Genomic DNA, 20342 nt, shown 5'->3' with positions numbered 1-20342 from the left:
TAATACGCAAGTTAAGTACAAAAGCTAGCTTTGTAAAATTAATCTGAAAGAAATGAAAAGAAAATGTGACAGAACACACATATAACATTGATGGTATTCTACTTCATTCCACACCCCTCCGCCGCCCCCCGCCCCACTCTCTCCCCTTCCGGCTTCCCTCCTTCCTTCCTTGGCAGATCTCAAAGACGAGGCTTGTGTATTTGTCAAAGGAGCCATAACCAGGAAACCCGATGTGATTCCACATCTTCCTTTTAAAAAAAATTTTTTTTTATTTGACAGGAGCGGGGAGAGAGAGAGAGCACAAGTAGGGAGCGCACTAGGCAGAGGGAGAAGCAGACTCCCCGCCAAGCAGGGAGCCCGATGTGGGACTCCATCCCACGACCCTGAGGGATCATGACCTAAGCCGAAGGCAGACGCTTAACCAACTGAGCCACCCAGGTGCCCTTTCTTTTAAATTTTAAGTCTAGAAATCTAAAACTTCCAAATCTTGATTTTGCTGCTGAGCACAAATAGACCTATGAACATGTGTCTGGACTCAAGGCTTAAAAACAACAGTAACAACAGGCTAATTCTAAAGTGTCTCCGAGGTGTTTTCAGTCAGCTGTAACATTCTAGGATTCTAAGTGAAAATTCACTCACCATATATCAATTCATAGAATAGCTCTGATGCTGTCATTCCATCTTAATCCCTCCTTCCCGGCTACCAAATTTAAATAAATTTTGGTAGTAATAGAAACAATTTAGGTCAAAGAAGATGTCTTCTTTTTTTAAAACAGATTAAGGCACTTCTGGGGTTTTATTCTCTCTTTTTTTTTTAAGATTTTATTTATTTATTTGAGACACAGAGATACAGAGAGAGAGAGCATGAGGAGGGGGAGATGCAGAGGGAGAGGGAGAAGCAGGCTCCCCGCTGAGCCAGGAGCCCGATGTGGGGCTCTATCCCAGGACCCTGGGATCATGACCTAAGCCGAAGGCAGACGCTCAACCATCTGGGCCACCCAGGCGCCCCCCCTCTTTTCTATTTTTGTCTCAATGTGGATATAACACATTTTCAAAAGATAATCCAAAATATAGCGCCAGCTGTAATCCTGGTTAATTGCAATGGCTGTGTGTTACGGAAGTGTGCATGGCGTGGTAATACAAATAGGAATTAGAAAACAACCTGACTTCACAGGGAATTAACTAAATGGTGCTAAACTGGTTACTCCGAGAGGTGCTTGGAGTACTGCTTTCATTTCCCCCATAGAGTTTCCTTGGGGTGGGGGGAGATGTCTGGCGCCACAAAAGGAATTAGGCTCTGGTTTGAACAGAGACCTTCAGGCTATTAAATTTATTTTAAGAATGTGTTGCCAGAGATCTAATAAATTTATATAATTTGTTGCTTCAGGCAGTGCATACAAGAAGTCTTGCTGCACCAGGTGTTTTGTTTGGTATTTTTTTTCCTATCCCCAGAGGCAGGAGAGGGTGTGGATCTTCTTGACAAAACTTAACTCAGCTTTTGATAAAGCAGTTATTGTTTCTATGAAAGTATAGGGTTTGGGTTTTTTTTAAAATTCTATTTGTTGGGGTGCCTGGGTGGCTCAGTTGGTTAAGCGACCGACTCTTGATTTCAGCTCAGGTCAGGGTCTCAGGGTGGTGAGATCGAGCCCCATGTTGGACTCAGCGTTCAGCGAGGTGTCTGCTTGGGATCTCTCCCCCTGCCCCTCCCCCACCTCATGTGTGCACATGCTCTCTTCCTCTCCGTCTCTCAAAAAAAATGAATAAATAAATCTTTCCAAAAATTTAAAATTCTATCTCTTAATGGGGAAAATAGGATGAAAATTATTTCTGGGCTGCTTTAAAGGGAAATAATTAAGTCCCCTCTCAAATTAAAAATAGATAGATAGGTAGATGCAATTTCATACTACTTTAAGCACACAAGTTTTATGATCTTATGCTGAAGAACAACAATATTTGAAATCACAGTTTGTTAAATAAAAAGTCCACTAAACTAGACCTGAAAACCCCTAGGAATTTATTCCTCTTCTGCCAACTGCTGCTAGGTAATCTTATTCAAATCACAGCTTTCTGGATCTTGGTAAAATTTGGTAGGGAGAAAATATGCAAATATACAATCCATGTTTAATTCTTGCTCCACAATGCTTGAAGTTTATATTTGCATTGTTCACCTGCATGATCATTTCTTGAAATAGTTTGTGCTCTTGTTTAAAACACGGCATTATACTTTCATTTTCAGAACAAAGTTTCCTTGGCCACTCAGAGCACAGCCCTGAGATGACTAAGTTAGCTTTTAATTTCGATAGCACGTGATCATCGAGTAATGTGCATGCTGTAAATGAGAGCTCACCTTGCAATTATGTGTTTGCTTTGTCCTTTGTCTTCTGTGGATGTACACCTGAATTCCTCATCCTGGCGTGCATACCAACAGTGAAGGCATTCATTCTACTGGGTTTAAACTTCTAATTAAGAAAGCAAAGTACTGCACAGTTAAATCAAGTTTAGATTAAGGAAATTTTTTTTAAGCCTGAGGTTAACTGGAGATGTAAACTCATGGTTCTCTTCTTTTTCTTTTCTTTTTGTTACAGGGGCTGAAAATAAGTCTGTTCGGTTTCTTTTGGGGGGAGGAGGATGTGGGGAGGATGGCGTTGGGGGAGGGGGACACGCTGAACGAAACAGGGAGAGTTTCTGCAGGCTTAGGCTTGCCACTCTGACCCAGCTGTGGCCTGATGGAGCACTTCATTCAGTCTGGAAGGGTTTTCCTTCCGGCTTCCCCGGCTTTTGGCTGTGGCCCCATACTCATTCATAAAACAAGGGGGTCTTCAGGGGTAGAGCATTTGACTGCATAAAACAAGGGGGGTCTTACTCTTAGCTTGTGTTAATTTTTCTATGATTCAGTCTCAAATGTTTGGAAAGTGTCCTTTATACCCTTTGTTTTCCCACTGGATTCTTACCATTTGTGAGCCTCACTACTGATTAGCATGAAGTTTGCTGCTGGTAGAGGGAAACACACTCAGATCATCCGGTTTGCTTCTGTTCTAGAGCACTCATTTATAAATTAAATTAGAGCAAATTAAAATTGAGCTAGAGTTATCTGTAAATAGAATACAGACCTAAATGAAGTAATCTGGTTACTCAGAGGAAGTATAGAAAGAATACTAGCAGGCTGCCTGTGAACCCCAGATCTATCACACACTTGAGAAATTAAAGCGAATAATTTAGCCTGATAGTATTTTCCTCCTCCATACATTGTGGGAATGCCTCATTGGCAGGGTTATTATTGGGACATGCATTGAGATAGTGTGTGTATATTACCAAAATGACCCTGACCATGACCCCGTTGTGTCCAGCCCTCCTCTTCATGCGTTTTCGAGGTCCCCAGTGCAGAGCTGACATTCAGCCCATTTACACCTGTACTAGAGTGAGTTCCAGTTGTTTTTGGCCAGGGTCTCTTATGATTGGTCAGTGCCCATGTTGTGCCAATTCTGGTTGGTCAAGCCCATGTTTCTGCTCAAGGATAGGTGTTCCCCACGATAAGCGCAGTCCCACAATGTCACCATAGCCCTGCCTGGAATCCCAGTCGCTGTGTTCAGCTGCCCCAAAGCAGGGACCTGCCTATGGCCCCAGGAGCCACCAGGAGTGGGCACCGGTGGCGATCTTTTCCGTTATTGTGTATCCAATGAAAAGGATGTCCAAAAGAGTGCTGCTTGGAACCTGGTATGAAGGAGATTAATTAAGTATCTCTTTAAATTTCCACTTAATGGTTTTCTCGTTTCATGGGAACCAAAAGTTCATTCAGGAGCCTGGGCATGAATTAGAGATGAGTAACACCCTTACTCTGTACTCTGACTCTCTACTTTGCTCTGATGTTTAAGACTTTGTACAGATTTACATTATTGTGCCTGATGCATCCATGTGTATAACAATGAGCTCTCTCTCCAGAGGCTCCTTAGAACCCAAGAAAATCAGCTTCCATGGGGTCTGTTACTCCAGGTCCACCAACAGACATAGATAGGCATGAATCTGAGATGGGGGATAGGCTTAAACCGAGATCCCAGAACAAATTATTCTAAGATTCTCCAGCAGGATTAGGCGGTATTCTGCATCAGAACTCATCCGGTGTGTACTGTTTTCCTATAGGTTAAAAATTAGCAGGGCGCCTGGTGGGCTCAGTCGGGAGAGCAGGTGACTCTTGATCTCGAGGTTGTGAGTTAGAGCCCCACGCTGGGCATGGAGCATACTTAAAAAAAAAAAAAAAAAAAAAAAACCTCATCATGTAAATTCTCTCTGTATATTCTGAGAATATGGCAGGCAGCCCCGCGGGAGCCAGTATACCCTTTACGCATGAGCCACACTGTGTCTGCAGATTAATGCTGTCCTGTCCAGGGAGGGAGGGCACCGCTGCCCATCCGACAAGGCGATGAAGGTTCCTTTCAGTTCACGCTCCTGCTCCTGTACCAGGGAAAAGGTTGACTAAAGGGAGGCGGAATGTGTGTGGACGCAGAACACTTTTCCACTCCTTGTGCTCTGTTTTGTCTTGTCCCAAAGGGTTAACTTACTGTAGCGTGTTTTGAGTAAGTACACTGATTCTTGTTATTTGCAGTAGTCATGTTCCATAAAATTGCTGCAAATACTAAACAACTGCTCCTGGGGGAAACACAGGGGAAGGCTCCCTGCAAGCTTCTGGTCGCAACCTTTTGTTACCCAGTCAATACATACCCTTGTTTGACGTGTGTTTCTGTTGAAAGATATCTTATTTGATCTGTGTTGTAGATTCGTTGACATTAAACACACAGCCAAGCTCTAGAACTTAACGTCACACATGTATTTTCTCCATAGGACATGTCACAGCTTTCTTGTGCTTAGGAAAACTGAACAGCACTTTGGCTCTATGATTGTGGGATATTTTAATCAATGGAATCACCAACATAAAGTACAAAAATGCAGAAAGTTCGGCGCTAAGTAGACTGTGAAAAGGACCCTAGTGTACTGTACGAAACAAGAAGGCAGAGCATCAGGCGAGGCAGATTCTTCAAAGCTGCTCTGCAAGTATCCACAGATGAGCACAGAACCCTGCGAGTACTGACTTTGGGGTCACCCATAAATTTTAGTGAGTAGACGAATCTGCAAATACAGAATCCAGGAACAATGGGCATCGGCTGTATATCGACCTCTGGTATCGTGGGTGAAGAGGAATGCAACTCTTTGGAAATCTCATGTACAAATACCATCATGTACCATGATGGGTATATAAATCAGGCCCCTAAGGAGCAAAACTACATGTAAGAAAGTGAATTGTGATCTTGGCTTCTAACGTGAACGTTGATCTATTCGCCAGCTCCATCCCTGCCTCCACCTTATCTGGCAACTTTTTATCTTTAGATCCTACAGAAAAGTGTGAACTAATCCATGCTCAGTGCCATTCCCTGCAGGTCATGTGACAATGACCAAGCTATCGCAGCTCCATTTATGGTTTTGGTTATTGAAAGATGTGCTTATAGGAGCCTTTCCTGAGAATAGCCTAAAAGACCACACCACCTGCGGTCCATATGTGCTATGCGTATTTCTCTCTGGGTCTTTGGCACGCTACTTCTCTTTCTATGCATTTCTCTATCTAGTTTCTGCATCTGTGAATCTGACACCGTGTTCTGTGCTGATGCTTTTTCAGAATGCATAAGGCAGTGGGAATGTGGTGGCATGTGGGGGGTGGGGGTAGAGATTGAAGGAAGAAAATGATACATCCATTATCAAAAGTCACTATTGAACAAAAACAACCATTGGAATTATTAAGTAGCCTACAAAAGTATAAACTCTACTGACAATTTTTCTGGGTCTGACCCCCCCGCCCAGTTCTTCAGGAGCTCTGTCAGTCATACTAAGGCCCAGGAGCCTTTAGGTTAAGATTCTTCATCTCTGGGGGGCAGGGTTGCAGCAGGATGAATGCACAACCCCCACCCCAATGCTTGGGGCAGATTTTAAAGCATCTTGATCCCTTCCTCTTTGTCTTTACTATTATTATTTATATTTTTATAGAAAAAAGAGAAGGAAATGAGTATTTAGTAAATGTCCTGAACTCCTACCAAACTGAATTCCCTGAAGTTTCCTTCTCACTGGATTTCTTATCTCTGTTCTTATACTTAATCTTCCAGGAACACCTTCCCCCCATCTCTGTAAATGTCCAAATACCACCCTGTACTTAAGGCCCCATTTAAACACTATCTCTTTTATGAATTTGTCTTTGATGCCCTCAGGTTAAAGCAATCCCTCACTCTGTGAACTCCCACAGCATTTGTCAATCTTTAGCTTATACACTTATCTATGTATTTATGCCATCTCCCATCACTGAATGTCCACTCTCGGGGGCAAGGGGAGGGATGTTTCAAAGCCAAGCTGACTTGAGCTCTGCATCCAGGGTTTTCAGTAAACTATGAAATCCACCAGATGAAGGGCCAGAGGACAGGAATCCAGGAGCTCTCAAAGTTTGTTGTATGAAAGATTCTAAGGCAAAGCAAAGTTTAAAAGATCATCCCAGGGGTGCCTGGGCGGCACAGACAGTTAAGCTTCTGACTCGTGTTTTCAGCTCAGGTCCGTGATCTCAGGGTCATCAGATCGAGCCCTGCATGGGGCTCCACACTCCGTGAGGAGTCTCCTTGGGATTTCTCTCCCTCTGCCCCTGCTCACGTTCTCTCTCTGTAAAATAAATAAATAAACTTAAAAAAAAAAAGACCATTCTAGCACAGAAATGAAAATGAAATACATCCCTTCTTTTAGCTTTATTTTTTGATTTTCACCATAATTAATAACATAGATGTTGATGGAAGCTGCAGGGTTGTTAACCATGGTCCTTGCCTTCTAAGAGAACAAGAACGCTTAAAACTCAAATTATCTAATTTTCCCAGTAAATTAGGTAATGTTGCTTTAATCTTTTCTAATATAAATATCTATTTCTATTGCTGGTTTAAAGGACAATATTCAGCTTTTTAAAATGGCTGCATAGTTGATTGCCAGTTCTCAGTCTGAACTTTATTCTGGGCAAATGAAACGTGAGCAAGCTAGAAACATCTAAAATAGAATTATGTTCTATCAGCAACTAACTTTTTTCCAAGAAAAATATTTGTGAAAACATCTTTGAAAAAAAAATTGTCAAAGCTAAATGGACACCCAGAAATTACCCTGATCAAGACAAGTCAGAGGTGTGACATTTGTTTTGTATTGAAGATGTGTACTTTGTCTTTAGAGAAACCGGGCAGTCTGTGTTCGTAGGGAAGGCTAATTGAAGGTTGTGATTCTTTGTTATTCTAAAAAAAAAAAAAATCTCTTGTGTTCCTATTGAAAAAGAAAATGAAGAATCCTAAAGACCAGCTGGAAAAGTTCAAAAGAGGTCTTTTCATCAAACCCTTAATGGCTCTAGTGTCAGGGTTTGGGGACAAAGCTTATGGGAGTGTGGTTATCAGCTGTCAAGCACCTGTTCTATGGATTTATGACACAGTTAGGGACTTTAGTTTGTTTCCAGTGAGATGCTGAGACTTGCTCCTTGTGCTACAGACGACAGTCTGCTTTAGAAACTAAAATGAGTAATAAAATAATTTTAAAAAGTAAGAAATAAAAATAAAGTTAAATAATAGCATAATAAGTGAAATTGAAGTAAAAATTTGTCAATTTCTTAAGTTAATTTCACCTACAATTTCACATTCAGTAAGCTGCAGCTATTGTTATTCAAAGTATTAACATTTATTATTCCCACACATCGAGGTTCTAGAAGAGTTTACGTGGCATGTGATAAATGAATAAATAATGTGTCTTTTCATTCTTTAGATAAAATACAGAGTTCAATTGTGCAAGGTCAGTTTTAATACAAGAATTGCAATAAACTGCAGCTTAGTCCCTCAGATCGCTGTACCGCTCCTGCATGAGAAATAGTACCTTAGATTTTACAAATTCCAAAACTCAGTAGGATTCATATGTATATTAAATCAGAGGTGATGTAGCATTTAATTTATTCAGCATTAAGCTTTATACACTTAACTTCATATTCTCTAGCAAAATATGTACTTAAAAAGCCCATATTTAGAGTGAATGCTAAGCATCTCGAACAATTACCCTAGAGCATGTCACGGTCTCACAAAGCGAACTTTCTCGGTACTGTGTCTGATTTTTATTTCAAGGAAAATTTCAAAACAGCAAGAAATCCTGGCAAACTTGTTCAGCTGTGTGTCACTCGAAACCCTTGATTAACCAGTAACCTGGCACCTTCATCCTTCTAGAATATAAGCACCAACCCAAAAATGTTTTATACATTTGTAAGTAGAGATGAAGTTAGCTCTTCCTGAGACCATCCAAGCTACTTCGTAATGGAAGGGAAGGGTTAAACAGGCCTGGAGTCATCAATAACCCCTGCAGGTGTCATTTAGATAAACACAAATCCCAGTGATTTACATTCATAGGTAATCACTTAAAACCTTCACATAGTGCTTAAGAATAGAAGTATGCAGGACGTTTTAGAAAGGGTATTATTAAAAACAATTACTTTTTTTTTTTTTTCAAGCAAAAGACCCAGTACCCAGAGAGTTATGTTACATTTATGTAGGACATTTATATTGCCTGAGAAATGAAGCACTACTGAATTTCCTTCAACAGAGATGGTAGAGTGTCTAATTCATTGAGGAGGCATTTCTATAACAGTTAAGCAAAATGAACTCCCTGCCCTCCTGGATCATGAGTTGCAAAAGGGGGAGACAAAGTGAAGAGACAAAAAAGTAAACCTATTATATAGGGTATGAGGTTATAGAAAGCACTGTGGAGAAAAATGAATCCGAATAAAGGGCCTAGAGCCTGCTGCAGTTTACAATGGGGCTGTTTTATATAGAGTGTCAAGGGAAAGCCTCATTGACTCCATATTCCTAAAACATGTAATGTTTAGAGCTGTGATATTTTCCGGAATATTCAAGGAAAGGATAGAGTCAGATCTTACAATGACCTAAAAAGCGTCAAAATTTAGAGAAAGAGAGAAACTGTGTGCTTAGTGATCTCTTTTTGGATATAAGGGAAAGAGATAACAAAGTATTCAGAACTATCAACTAAAATTCATTTGTTGGGCACAAGAGTTACTGAAGAGGTCAGGCATTATTAGTCTCGGGTCAAAACTGAAGTATGGGCTTTGTTTGTGTAAGCTGAAAACTTACGAAAAAAAGGAATGAAACAAGCAGGAGTCACAAAGTAACCACTCGACTCCTAAAAATCATACTTACTACATAGGTTTCTTCAGTCCTCCTTGTGTAGCAGACATTACTTTGGACTTGGAGACTAGGATGAATTTGACCATGCCTGTCCTGAGGAGCTCAGGCAGTTAGATGAAGCACACATAGGCATGTGGGTAAAGAATTACAATTCCTGAGCACCTGGGTGGCTCAGTCGGTTAAGCATCTGCCATCAGCTCAGGGCTCAGGTTGTGATCGCAGAGGGCTGGGATCAAGCATGGCATGGGGCTCCCTGCTCAGCAGAGAATCTGCTTCTCCCTCTGCCCCTCCCCCTGCTCAAGCTCTCTCTCGCTCTTGTTCTCTCTTAAATAAATAAATAAAATCTAAAAAAAAAAAAAAAATTACAATTACTCGGAGTGGAGAAGTACACACAGCATGCTAACCTAGCAGCAGAAAAGCTAAAGGCATTCGGGGCGGAAGACCTAGCGCACGCAAGAGCCCAGACCCTATTCGGAAAACGCTGAGAAGTTGGGGTGACTGGATGTTCCGCTATAGCAGCGTCGGGCTGTGAGGCTGGAGATGTTAGGATGGACAACGAATGGCTTGGCCTAGCATGACAAGAAGTCTGAAGAAACATCTGGGACTTGATGGAGCCACAGCCTAAGTGAGAGAGAAGTGTGGCATAAAAATGTTTTCATGTAATAATTAGTTGAGAAATTAGAAACGTCTTATGTGTTAATTCCACTGATTAAATGTTATTCTAGTCTTTCTTGTCTATTACTTTCTGGAAGAAATGTTCCAAGGAGTAGGACATAAACACAGTAATGTAAAAGGTATTTTTAAAGGCAGTAAAACGAAGTGTTGGCATTAGTAAAAGAATGAACAGCCACTCTCAATCTCTAACAAAAATTAGTACAATTTAGTACAATTAGTAAATCTGTACAATTAAGCAGTAGGAGAGGATATCCACTAATCCGCAAAACTGCAAAGTAATGAATAAGTGAGCAGGGGCAGAATCACACCCAGAGGAGAGGGCTGGAGTCCGCTCAGGAGGCTTCATGAGGGAGGTGGTAGAGGGAGCCCGTGAGGAGTGGGAGATGTGAGCAGAAGAATGACACGCTGTCATTTTAGGCCAGGCGACAGAGGTGACAGGAGTGGGTGAGGCTAGCAAATCCATGGAGCAGCAGGCTCTTGGCTGGATCGGGGAGTGAGCAAAGAGCAACGGGGACAAGACAAGGTAGGTCAAGGTGACACTGGAAATCGCAAGGATGGCCTGCCCTGATGCGCGCAGCAGGTGCGCAAAGACCAGGCAAGCCAAGTGCAGGCGGATTTCAGGCGGATCACCGGGAGTCTGGGCACGTGCGCTGGATTTGAGCATGCGCAGTGCGGCGGGAGCGAGCGAGCTGACGAGCTGACGTTTGCGGGACGCTGCCATCGACGTGCCGCACTGTACGGCATGCCCACGTGGCTTATCTCACTTGATTCGCACTCCGGATGCAGGCATTAATTAATATCACCGTCCTTTGGCTCTCCAGATGAGGGAACAGAGGTCTAGGGAAGAAACTTGCTCCAAGTCAGACAGCAGATAGGAAATAAAGTGGGCCTTGCACTTCAGGGCTGAGGCGACCCGCCGCCATGGCCTCTCCTCTCCACAGCAGCACCCGGTGTCGAGGAGATGGTGGGCATAAAAAATTCCTAAGGCCAAAATATGGCGTGAACTTCCTGCTCTCCATCCGTTTATGTTTTCTATCTAAAAAATGAACTAAAAATGGGACGGTCCATAATCCTGTCGATTTAACACACCGAGGAGCGCCACATTTGTAATGGCTCATTTTACAAACTACTCCATTCATGGCACCAATACCATTTGTTTCTGTGACTTGAAGTGTCTTAATAAGGATTCCAACAAAATTTTCACATTTATTGCTTAATGACTGGATAATATTTTATTGATTTGATGTACCACAAAAACTCAAAAACTTTTTGGGTTTGGGAGCCTATTAGAGAAAATATTGCAACAAAGAATTCCTTACAAATATATTTTGTAATTATTCCTTCCACAGAAGGACTTACCAGGATCAAATGGGGCGAACATCTTTTTGTCTCTTGCCATGTAGCTGCCTAAAAGGCTTGTGCTAATTTACAATTCAAACAACGATAAACAAGAAAACCAATTTCCCTACATAATTCTGCTGCACTGGATGTTCTCATTCATCCTTGGTACTTGTCATTTGAGAACTCAAAGTCGCTGTGACTTTTATTTTCAAAAATTTCTAGCCAAGATGAACATTCTTTCATGGGCTTGTTCACTCACTGTGTTTCCCCTTGCGCAGATTTTTTTTTTTTTTTTTTTGCCGTCAGTCCATTAAAGTTCTGATGTTTTGATGTTTTCCTGTCTCATTTCTTTTTCTCTAGGGTAGCTCTCTCTATGTGAACTCAGAAGAGAAGAAACTAGAATTAAAATGGTGCCTCTAGCTGTGTTTGTTATTTGGGCTTTTTCCCACCCTTTTCCAGAAAGACTTAAAAGAAATTACCAGTGCCTTTGTTTATAAACCTCACTTTACTCTGAAATAATTGGTGTAGATCAAAGGGAAGTGGAGGGATACTGCAGAGTGATCAGCTGATAACCATTTCTCCTTTCATTTTCCTAGCCTCACAGCTTTCACATTAGAGAGATCACACACAGCTCGGTTTCTCCTGATAGGCAGCCAGCTCCATTTTGGTGGGGAGGTGGGAGGAGAGAGCCTTATCTTGAGAGGAGAATGAAATCAATGAAAAGAGCTGTTTGCTCTACGGAATGGAGTGGAGTATAGTGAGGAAGGGAGGCGGAGAAGGGATATTTGTTTTTTCTTAAGTGGTTATAATTAAAGCCTTCCCCCCAGTTGCTCGGTGAACCAGAAAAAGGTATTGGTGAAGTTGTGTGTTTTTAACATCACAAATGGGCCTTGCAGCCTTAATAGAAAAACTTGCTCTCCGGCGGCACCTTGTGGAAAGTAGGTCATCCTGCAACTCGGATACTTGATTGTGTTTAAAGGAAATCGCTTCTGGTAGTTGTGTGCTCCTTCCCCGTTACCCACTTTGCCTTCTAAACATCAAGGGATTTTGTGAAGGATTATGTCAGCAGTTGTATTTTTGTATGACAGTCGCTGAACAGTAAGCTGTATCTCCAGGTATGTATTCTGGAGTTGCGTGTCAAACCAAGTAACTATAGTGATTCTTAATGTTGCATCAGTAAAGTCATCTGTGGAATTTTTAAGGTAATTCATTCAAGAAAGCACTGATTTGGGCTTTAAATTTTTGTTTTCCAGGTGGAAACAAATTAACCAAGCAGCATTTTCGTCTGAATTGGGCATGGATCTCCTTTGAAAAGGAATATTACCTGATCAATGAGGACTCCAAATTTCTAGATGTCGTTCTTAAACGTAGAGGTTACTTGGGAGAGACTTCATTTATAAGTAAGTTTAATTTGCACTTCTGTCAAAAAATCCCCCCCTTTTTTAGCAAAAGTTCGTAATTTTACAATGATTAAAATATGTTCCTTTTACTGCTCTAGTTTTAAAGTTTAGGGAGATGTTGACATTTAAAGGTTCTTTAACTGCTAAAGAAATATGCCAAGAGTTTCATGTCAAGGCTAAATCATAGACAAAAGGCTGCAAAAATAAGAAATGTGTAACCAATTAACATACCTCTCCAAACCTTCTACCTACATAAGATCTTTCTCTGATGTAAATAACCTTACAAAAATGGCAGTAATCGCTCATAAGTTAAAAAACTGTAAATGTCACTAGCCCTTAGAAGAGGCTTAGGCGAATCTGTAATTTAACCATAAGATAAAAATCTGCAGAAATGTCAGTATAAAACTTATATGAGGGCCACTTTAATAAGTAAGTGAAAAACCATTCAGTAACCTATTAGGCGTTGAGGTGTAATTTACTATTTGTTGCACTGGAGTGCTTTGCTAGGTAAGGAAAAGTTTACATAAAAGCACTACATAAAAGATGTACATTGTGACTTTTCTTCAGAACCAACAGTAAGATATTAAATACTAGTCATTTTCTGCTGCTTTACCCTTTTAAATAAAACGGAGAGTCAAAAACAAAGAATAAAGCCTTTTTTACAAGCCCAATGCAAGTTTTCACATTCAATTTCATGCAGGCACAAAATAGAGAAAAGTAGGTATATTGGTAATTTTAAGCAATAATACCGTCGGCACAAAAAAATTGGCATATTGATGAAAAATGATAACACCCCAAGCAATATATTATTTTTGGTACCATATGTTTTATAGACATCTAGGCTGATAGAATTTTCTCGAGGTAAAGGAGCTTTCGTTGACTGAGAGTGCAGTTAAGGTAGGGATCTAGGAAAATGTTGGCAATAAATTAAAACTGGGCAATCCTGTGTTAGTCTGGAAAACAATTATTTGAAATTTTACTGGCCCGTGAAATTCAAAAACCTTAAAGAGTAGATCCCTATTCACCCACATACACACACATATACACACATAGCATACCCCCTACTTCAGCCACAGCCACAATCCCCACCCCCCACCTTGTTCCCTCTGACTTTTGGATGCCGGATATTAATTACCCTTTATTTTTATTTTTTTTATTTATTTTTTTTTAAGATTTTATTTATTTGAGAGAGAGAATGAGATAGAGAGAGCATGAGAGGGTCAGGGTCAGAGGGAGAAGCAGACTCCCTGCTGAGCAGGGAGCCCGATGTGGGACTCGATCCCGGGACTCCAGGATCATGACCTGAGCCAAAGGCAGTCGCTTAACCAACTGAGCCACCCAGGCACCCCCCCCACCCCTTATTTTTAAAGTGCTTTTGGTTTGTTAACTGTAGAGGAGAGATTTTCACACTATGCTCTGCTTGATCCCTTAAGTTACTTTGCTCAAGGGGCCCTGGTCCACCTGCAGACCTCCTGCAGTCAGGACAGCTCTGCTTCCATCTTTATTCACATGTACCTCTTCTCAGCTGTCGTTTCCACTCTCTGTGTCAAACCCTCAAAAGCACCGTAAACGCTCTTACTGCTCTCTCTTTAGAAGCATGTTTTGTCTGCACACATACACGTGCTCTGCAGATCAGGAATCTGATCCTGTTTTACTTATTGTCAGTGAGTGATGAGCCTTCAGTGTTCTTTGTGCTTGAAAATATGGGGAAAATAATAATGAAAAAACAGAGAACCTTAGCAATTCCTAAGGATGCCTTCATCTGTTTGCATTTTGCCTGAATTCCTGGTGGGTATGTTCAGTTTACTCACTTACACGGAGTCCACTGAAAGTCATGGGAAAGTTACTAGTGGAAAGATACTTTTAAAACCATCTTTTCACATTCTTCTCTTCATTTTTTTTTAAAGATTTTATTTCTTTATTTGACAGAGACAGCGAGAGCGAGAATGGGAGAATGGGAGGGGGAATGGGAGAGGGAGAAGCAGGCTTCCCATTGAGTAGGGAGCCCAATGCCAGGCTTGATCCCAGGACCCTGGGATCATGACCTGAGCCGAAGGCAGACCCTTAACAACTGAGCCACCCAGGCGCCCCACCTTCATTTTCTTTTTTAAAGCAGAATCCTAAAACGTCAAACAAGAGCCCTTTTTTTCTCCTGACGTTATTTTTTCCACGAACTGTTATTTCCTCTGTGTTGAGATGAGCACCAGCCATTCTGCAAACGTTCTTTAGCTCTACTTGGTTAACCTCACATGTTACTTAGTAACCTGGGGAGATAGGAAGTTGGCAAGACTTGCGTGTGTGGCCCACACCCATCAATCACTGAAGATGTCAATAGCATTCAAGCTGGGACAGAGAATGGAAGTCAGATTAAAGAGGAGGGTAGCCTCCAAGAAGTTCTACAATGAATGTTTCATGTTCCTGTTTCCTAAAACCTCCACTTTCACTTACGAACTTTTAGAATTAGATAGTTTGCGTGATATCTAAAGGCAGCCTATCACTTATGTTCAGGAGCACAGTTAGTAAATCATGAATTACATGAAATCTATATAGGTGTTTTCTCGGAGATGATGATCCATTTTATAACCAATATAATCCATTAATAAATTAAATATGTCTGTGCATTTTATAAAGGTATTTGAATTTCAAAGATCTTATTGCTACTGGTTATCGAGCATTTACTAAATAAAAGATACTTCATTAAGCACATTAGGTACTTCACCTTTGTCTTTTACTCCTTACAACTTACTTCACTCTCTAACTCAACCTAATTTTCTAGAGTGCTTACTGAGTGCCAGACACCGTGTTACATAATGGACTATGAGCGGGCAATAATAGCTAAAATTTTATTGAGTTCTTATGATGTGCCAGCCCTAGTTCCCAATACCTTACATAGTCAACCCCATAAAAGGAGTGTCATGATAGCCCCCATTATGCAGGTAAAGGAACAGAAAAGTTGTATGCCCAAAGCTACTAAGGGGCAGAGCCGAGATTTGGCCCCAGGGCTAACTTTCTGAACTATCACACCTGCTGCTTCTTAAATCCTCCACAACTGAGGAAGTTCATAACCTGCCTATGATCCCATTGCTGCTATGTGGTCGAGGTAGGGTATGAAATCTGCTCTCTCATTCCAAAAGTACCTTGCTTGACCTCCATGCCATTTTTTTATGCCAGAGGAAAAGATGCAATTGTGGTTTCGCTTAGTAAATCGAAGTAATATGTTTTGTTTAATAATGAATTCTCTTTGAAAAAATAAAAGCATATATTTAAGCCCAATTTGTAAGCTTTTTGATTTCCAGAATTCTTTTTGCCCAATCTAATCATGTTATTTATAATATATATGGTTTACCAGCTGAATATCTGTATCTCCAAGTAAGAGCATTTTTTGAGCATTGTGTGTACTTGACTGTCTCATCTACCACATTAGAATAAAATGTGGACTAATCTGTGTTCTTCACAGTGTATAGGCCATTTCTTCATTCTTTATTAAAATGGGCACCTATATAAAGGGCCCTATGGAGATATAAAGTAGTGTCTGTCTATCTACCCTCAGATTTTAATGCACATAGATATACCTGGATCTTGCTAAAATGTTGATTCTTATTCAGGGGGTCTGGAGTAGAGCCTGAAATTCTGCATTTCTAACAAGCTCTCAGATGTTGCTTATGCTGCTGATCCATGGATCACACTGTTAAGTAACAAGATAGATTAGCACTACACTCAGAATAGGTACTGAGTGTTAATTATAAAAAAGAAATCTTTATTTTTGATCCAAAGCAAGTTTAGTATTTCATCTAAGTCTTATTTTACTCTCTAAAAATATAACCTGTCCTTCTTAGTTTTATCTCATGTTTGAGAAGCATATCAACAGTTTAAGACCACAATTTTTTTTTTCACAAAATAAAGGGGTGCCTGGATGGCTCAGTTGGAAGAGCATGTGACTCTTGATCTTGGGTTTGTGAGTTTGAGCCCCATATTGGGTGTAGGGATTACTTAAAAAAATAACATCTTAAAAAAAGGAAAAAAAAAGAAATAGCTTGTGCCTTGAGAAAAGAGAATAAATACAAAAGTACAAAAGACACAGACAACACAAAACACAGTTTTTCAGTTGATTAAGCCTTCTGCCTTCAGCTCAGATCATGATCCCCGGGTCTTGGGATTGAGCCCTGCATCGGGCTCCCTGCTCAGTGGGGAGTTTGCTTGTCCCTCTGCCCCTCCTTCCTGTGCTCATGCTCTTTCTCTCTCTCTCTCTGTCTTTCTCTCTCTCCCCTCTCAAATAAATACATAAAATCTTTTTTTAAGGTTTTTTTTTGTTTGTTTTCGTCAGAGAGAGAGAGGGAGAGAGAGAGCACAAGCTGGGGGAGTGGCAGGCAGAGGGAGAAGCAGGCTCCCTGCTGAGCAAGGAGTCCTATGCGAGGCTCAATTCAAGGACCCTGGGATCATGACCTGAGCCAAAGGCAGATGCTTAACTGACAGAGCCACCTAGGTGTCCCTAAATAAATAAAATCTTAAAAAAAAAAAAATAGAAGTCCATTCCTCTTTGCTTGGCGAATCAACAATACTGCCTATTTATAATTTACATCCAACATTCAATTGGGAATATTTTATAAAATCCACCCAAAAAATTATATGTGTTTTTAGCAGCAACAATGAAATTTAGTATTACAATATATGTTTTATTAGGTTGGATAACTTGATTATCACTTAGTAAGGATGACTAGTTGGAACTAGTGGACATTCTTTGTATTATACTCATTCCTTTTTTGTTTTTAACTGCCTTTTGAATCTCCAGGAAAATAATGCATTGTTGGTGAAACAAAGCAAAACAGAAAAGTGGGCAGTAGTTATCAGAGACCAAATAATAGATTCTTTGCTGGCCCATGCCACTGGGGATAGATGGGTCAATGAGCAGCATGTGTGCTGGAACCTCAGAGAGAATGATTCCTTTCATCATCACCTTGGCAGTGAATCATGGTGGACCCAAGAGGTGTTGACAACCTGTCTGTGTGCACTAGGAACCAGAGAGCCAACAGGAAGTCTGCAGCATTCAACAAAATATGTAGTGCTGGGATTCCTAGTTCTGTGCCCTTTTTCCTCCTGACATTAAATAGATGTTTTACCTACTATTGAAAAAAAATGCAATATTTATATTTTTTTCTGAGATCTATAAAACAAAAATATTTTAATGAAATATTTATTTTCATCTTCATTTTAAGATGAGGCTAACAGTCAGTAATGTATTCAGATGAAGAAATAGTCACATTAATCTTGCATAAGCACCACTCTCTAAGAAGAAGACAATTGTTTCAACTAAATAAGAAATGTTACAAAGACTTTATTTTTCAGACTTTTAATTCTAATAGTCACAAGATTTTATTTTTCCCTTTTTAAGTCTGTCTTTCCTAACAAGTTCTCTCAAAATGCCAATGTTTAAAGAAATATGTTTGAAAATTATTCTGTTAACTCGACTCACTAAGAGGTTCTGATTCAGTACTTAAGGATATATACTAGTACAAGCACTATTGCAATTTTATAATTTTTCTATGACATTGGATTTGTTGACTGTTGACTATAGATAATCTATGATTTGAATACATGGTATAGTAATGGTAAAGATCCTCTTGTAATGTAGTGAAAGACTCAGAGATCCTTCAACCTCCTCAGCTCACTGCAGTTGACCTTGAGTGAACCATCAGAGTAAGCCAAACATACTGCTCATAACAACCTTATATATTTAGCTCTCCAGTTCTGTTCACATGGTTTCATGGAATTCTGAAGTGTTCCACCAGAAAAAACCTGGATGTGGTCATGTTGACAATCACTGAATTAGATTCTTTTAAGCGTCCTCATTCTAGTAAATGTGTAGAGAATATTGTAATTCTTTATTATGCTTGACCATTTACAACTTTGATTATCAAAGAATTCTTGACTCACGAGTTTCTTTTTGGTTTATATTTTCTAGTTAGAGAACTTTATGTTTTTATCGTATAACATGTGCAATATAATACATGCAAAAGCAAATGTGAAGAGTTTTTAGACTGAATGAATTTGTAGGAGTAAAAATATTCACAACATGAATATCAGTTTACTGGGTCTTGCTTTATAAGAGGTTCCATCTAACACAAACATAGCTCAAGGAACATACAGGAAAACCATCATGAGGTCAGAATAGAACAGAATCATGAACCAACCAACACCTACAGGAGGACACTTTCACTGTGGGACCCATACCCAGCCGTCCATTTCATGCAATCAAACCTGGATCTAGTAACACGCAGGATGAAGTAACACACAAAAAGTTAACAACAAGAAAAACCTTAATAATCCAATTGAAAATGAAACTAAGAAAATGATACCATGTTTTTGTGAAGGTATTGGCGCAAGAGATGGGACTGCAGAAAAAGACAAAGACTTCAAGGGCAAAGCACAGAAACAAGTGCAGTTCAACCCAGGCCAGACCAGGGCCACCTGGAGAGTGCGGATCATGAGTGATGGGGAGCACGAACAGTCGGAGACCTTCCAGGTGGTTCTCTCAGAGCCCGTGCTGGCTGCTCTGGAATTCCCTGCAGTGACCACGGTGGAGATTGTTGACCCAGGAGATGGTAAGAGCTATCATCAACGTGTTTATATTGTTGCTATTGGGTTTTTAATGACAAAATACCTTATAAAGGAAGTTTTACATTCAATTTTTGGACTTTCTATGGGGGGAATGTTCTAGACTCATGGTTCAGTATTCTTAGATATGCTGATGGGAGAGGGAAACCAAAAACTAATAAATTCATTAATAGGGGAAGCTCTATTGTTCCAAGTAAATGAATTACAAATGCACATATGATTATCAGCATGTTCCTTCTCTTATTATAATTCCATCCTTTAGAAACAATATTGTTCATCTCCTTTTTCTTGAATTAATTCATTATTTCTTAAAGTCTTTTAAGTGTCTTTATAAAATTTCTTCACACAAATAGTTTTAAGAATTAGGCCATTTTCGGATTAATTTGCTCCCCATGGTACACTTCATTGTTCAAGTTTCCTGCATATATTTATGAGCCAAAAATTTTCATTTGGCCCATATGCTTCCACATTCGTTACATAAAACCCACCGAACCTAACCTCGCTCTTCAGTGACTCGTGTCTTGAATCATTGCTCTTAACTCCTATTAGGTGATGCTTTGTTGTTAGTGCACACCTTTGGCTGATGTTGGTAAAAGTGAGTCTCACTGCTATTGTGTGTAATTTGACCCATTCCCTCCCCCTGCCATACTTTTACAGTGCTGGCTTGTCTCAGTGCAGTCAGGAAAAAAAAAAGAGAAAGAAAGAAAGGTTGAATGGCTTTTTGAGGGCTGGCATTTATACAAAGGTGGGAGAGACTCTTCTAATGCTGAAATCCTGTCAGAAGCCAGACGTGACTTTCTTTTCAACTGCCAGCCTACTTTATTTTGTCAGTCAGAAAACTCTTAAATTTTCTGTGAAGATACAATCTACTGAGTACATGAAATGGAGACATGTGGAAATCTCTGGGTTACAAGACTGAACATAATTAGAATGCGTAAGAGAACCAAGGCTCTGGGTCTGTTTGTTTAACTAACATCTCTCCTTTAGTTAAATATGGAGTTCAATTATGTTTATAATTCTTTTAAAGAACAGTGGCATTTAATTACATTTAGTTTTATCGGCACTATCTAGGCATAAATAA

The 20342-nt window shown here is 40.1% G+C and overlaps 1 protein-coding gene across 1 annotated transcript in view; it reads left to right on the top strand.

Moving 5' to 3' along the window:
* Window positions 1-20342, top strand: part of FREM2 (FRAS1 related extracellular matrix 2) — a 163185-nt gene that overhangs the window by 61270 nt on the left and 81573 nt on the right. The window contains exons 3-4 of the mRNA XM_032403116.1: window positions 12503-12649; window positions 19018-19248. Coding sequence (XP_032259007.1) covers window positions 12503-12649; window positions 19018-19248 — 378 coding nt within the window. The remainder of the gene's footprint in view (window positions 1-12502; window positions 12650-19017; window positions 19249-20342) is intronic.

This window comes from Phoca vitulina, unplaced genomic scaffold, assembly GCF_004348235.1.
Source record: "Phoca vitulina isolate PV1807 unplaced genomic scaffold, GSC_HSeal_1.0 scaffold5, whole genome shotgun sequence".
Taxonomy (NCBI): Eukaryota; Metazoa; Chordata; class Mammalia; order Carnivora; family Phocidae; genus Phoca; species Phoca vitulina.
This window is presented reverse-complemented; position numbering and strand designations above follow the sequence as displayed.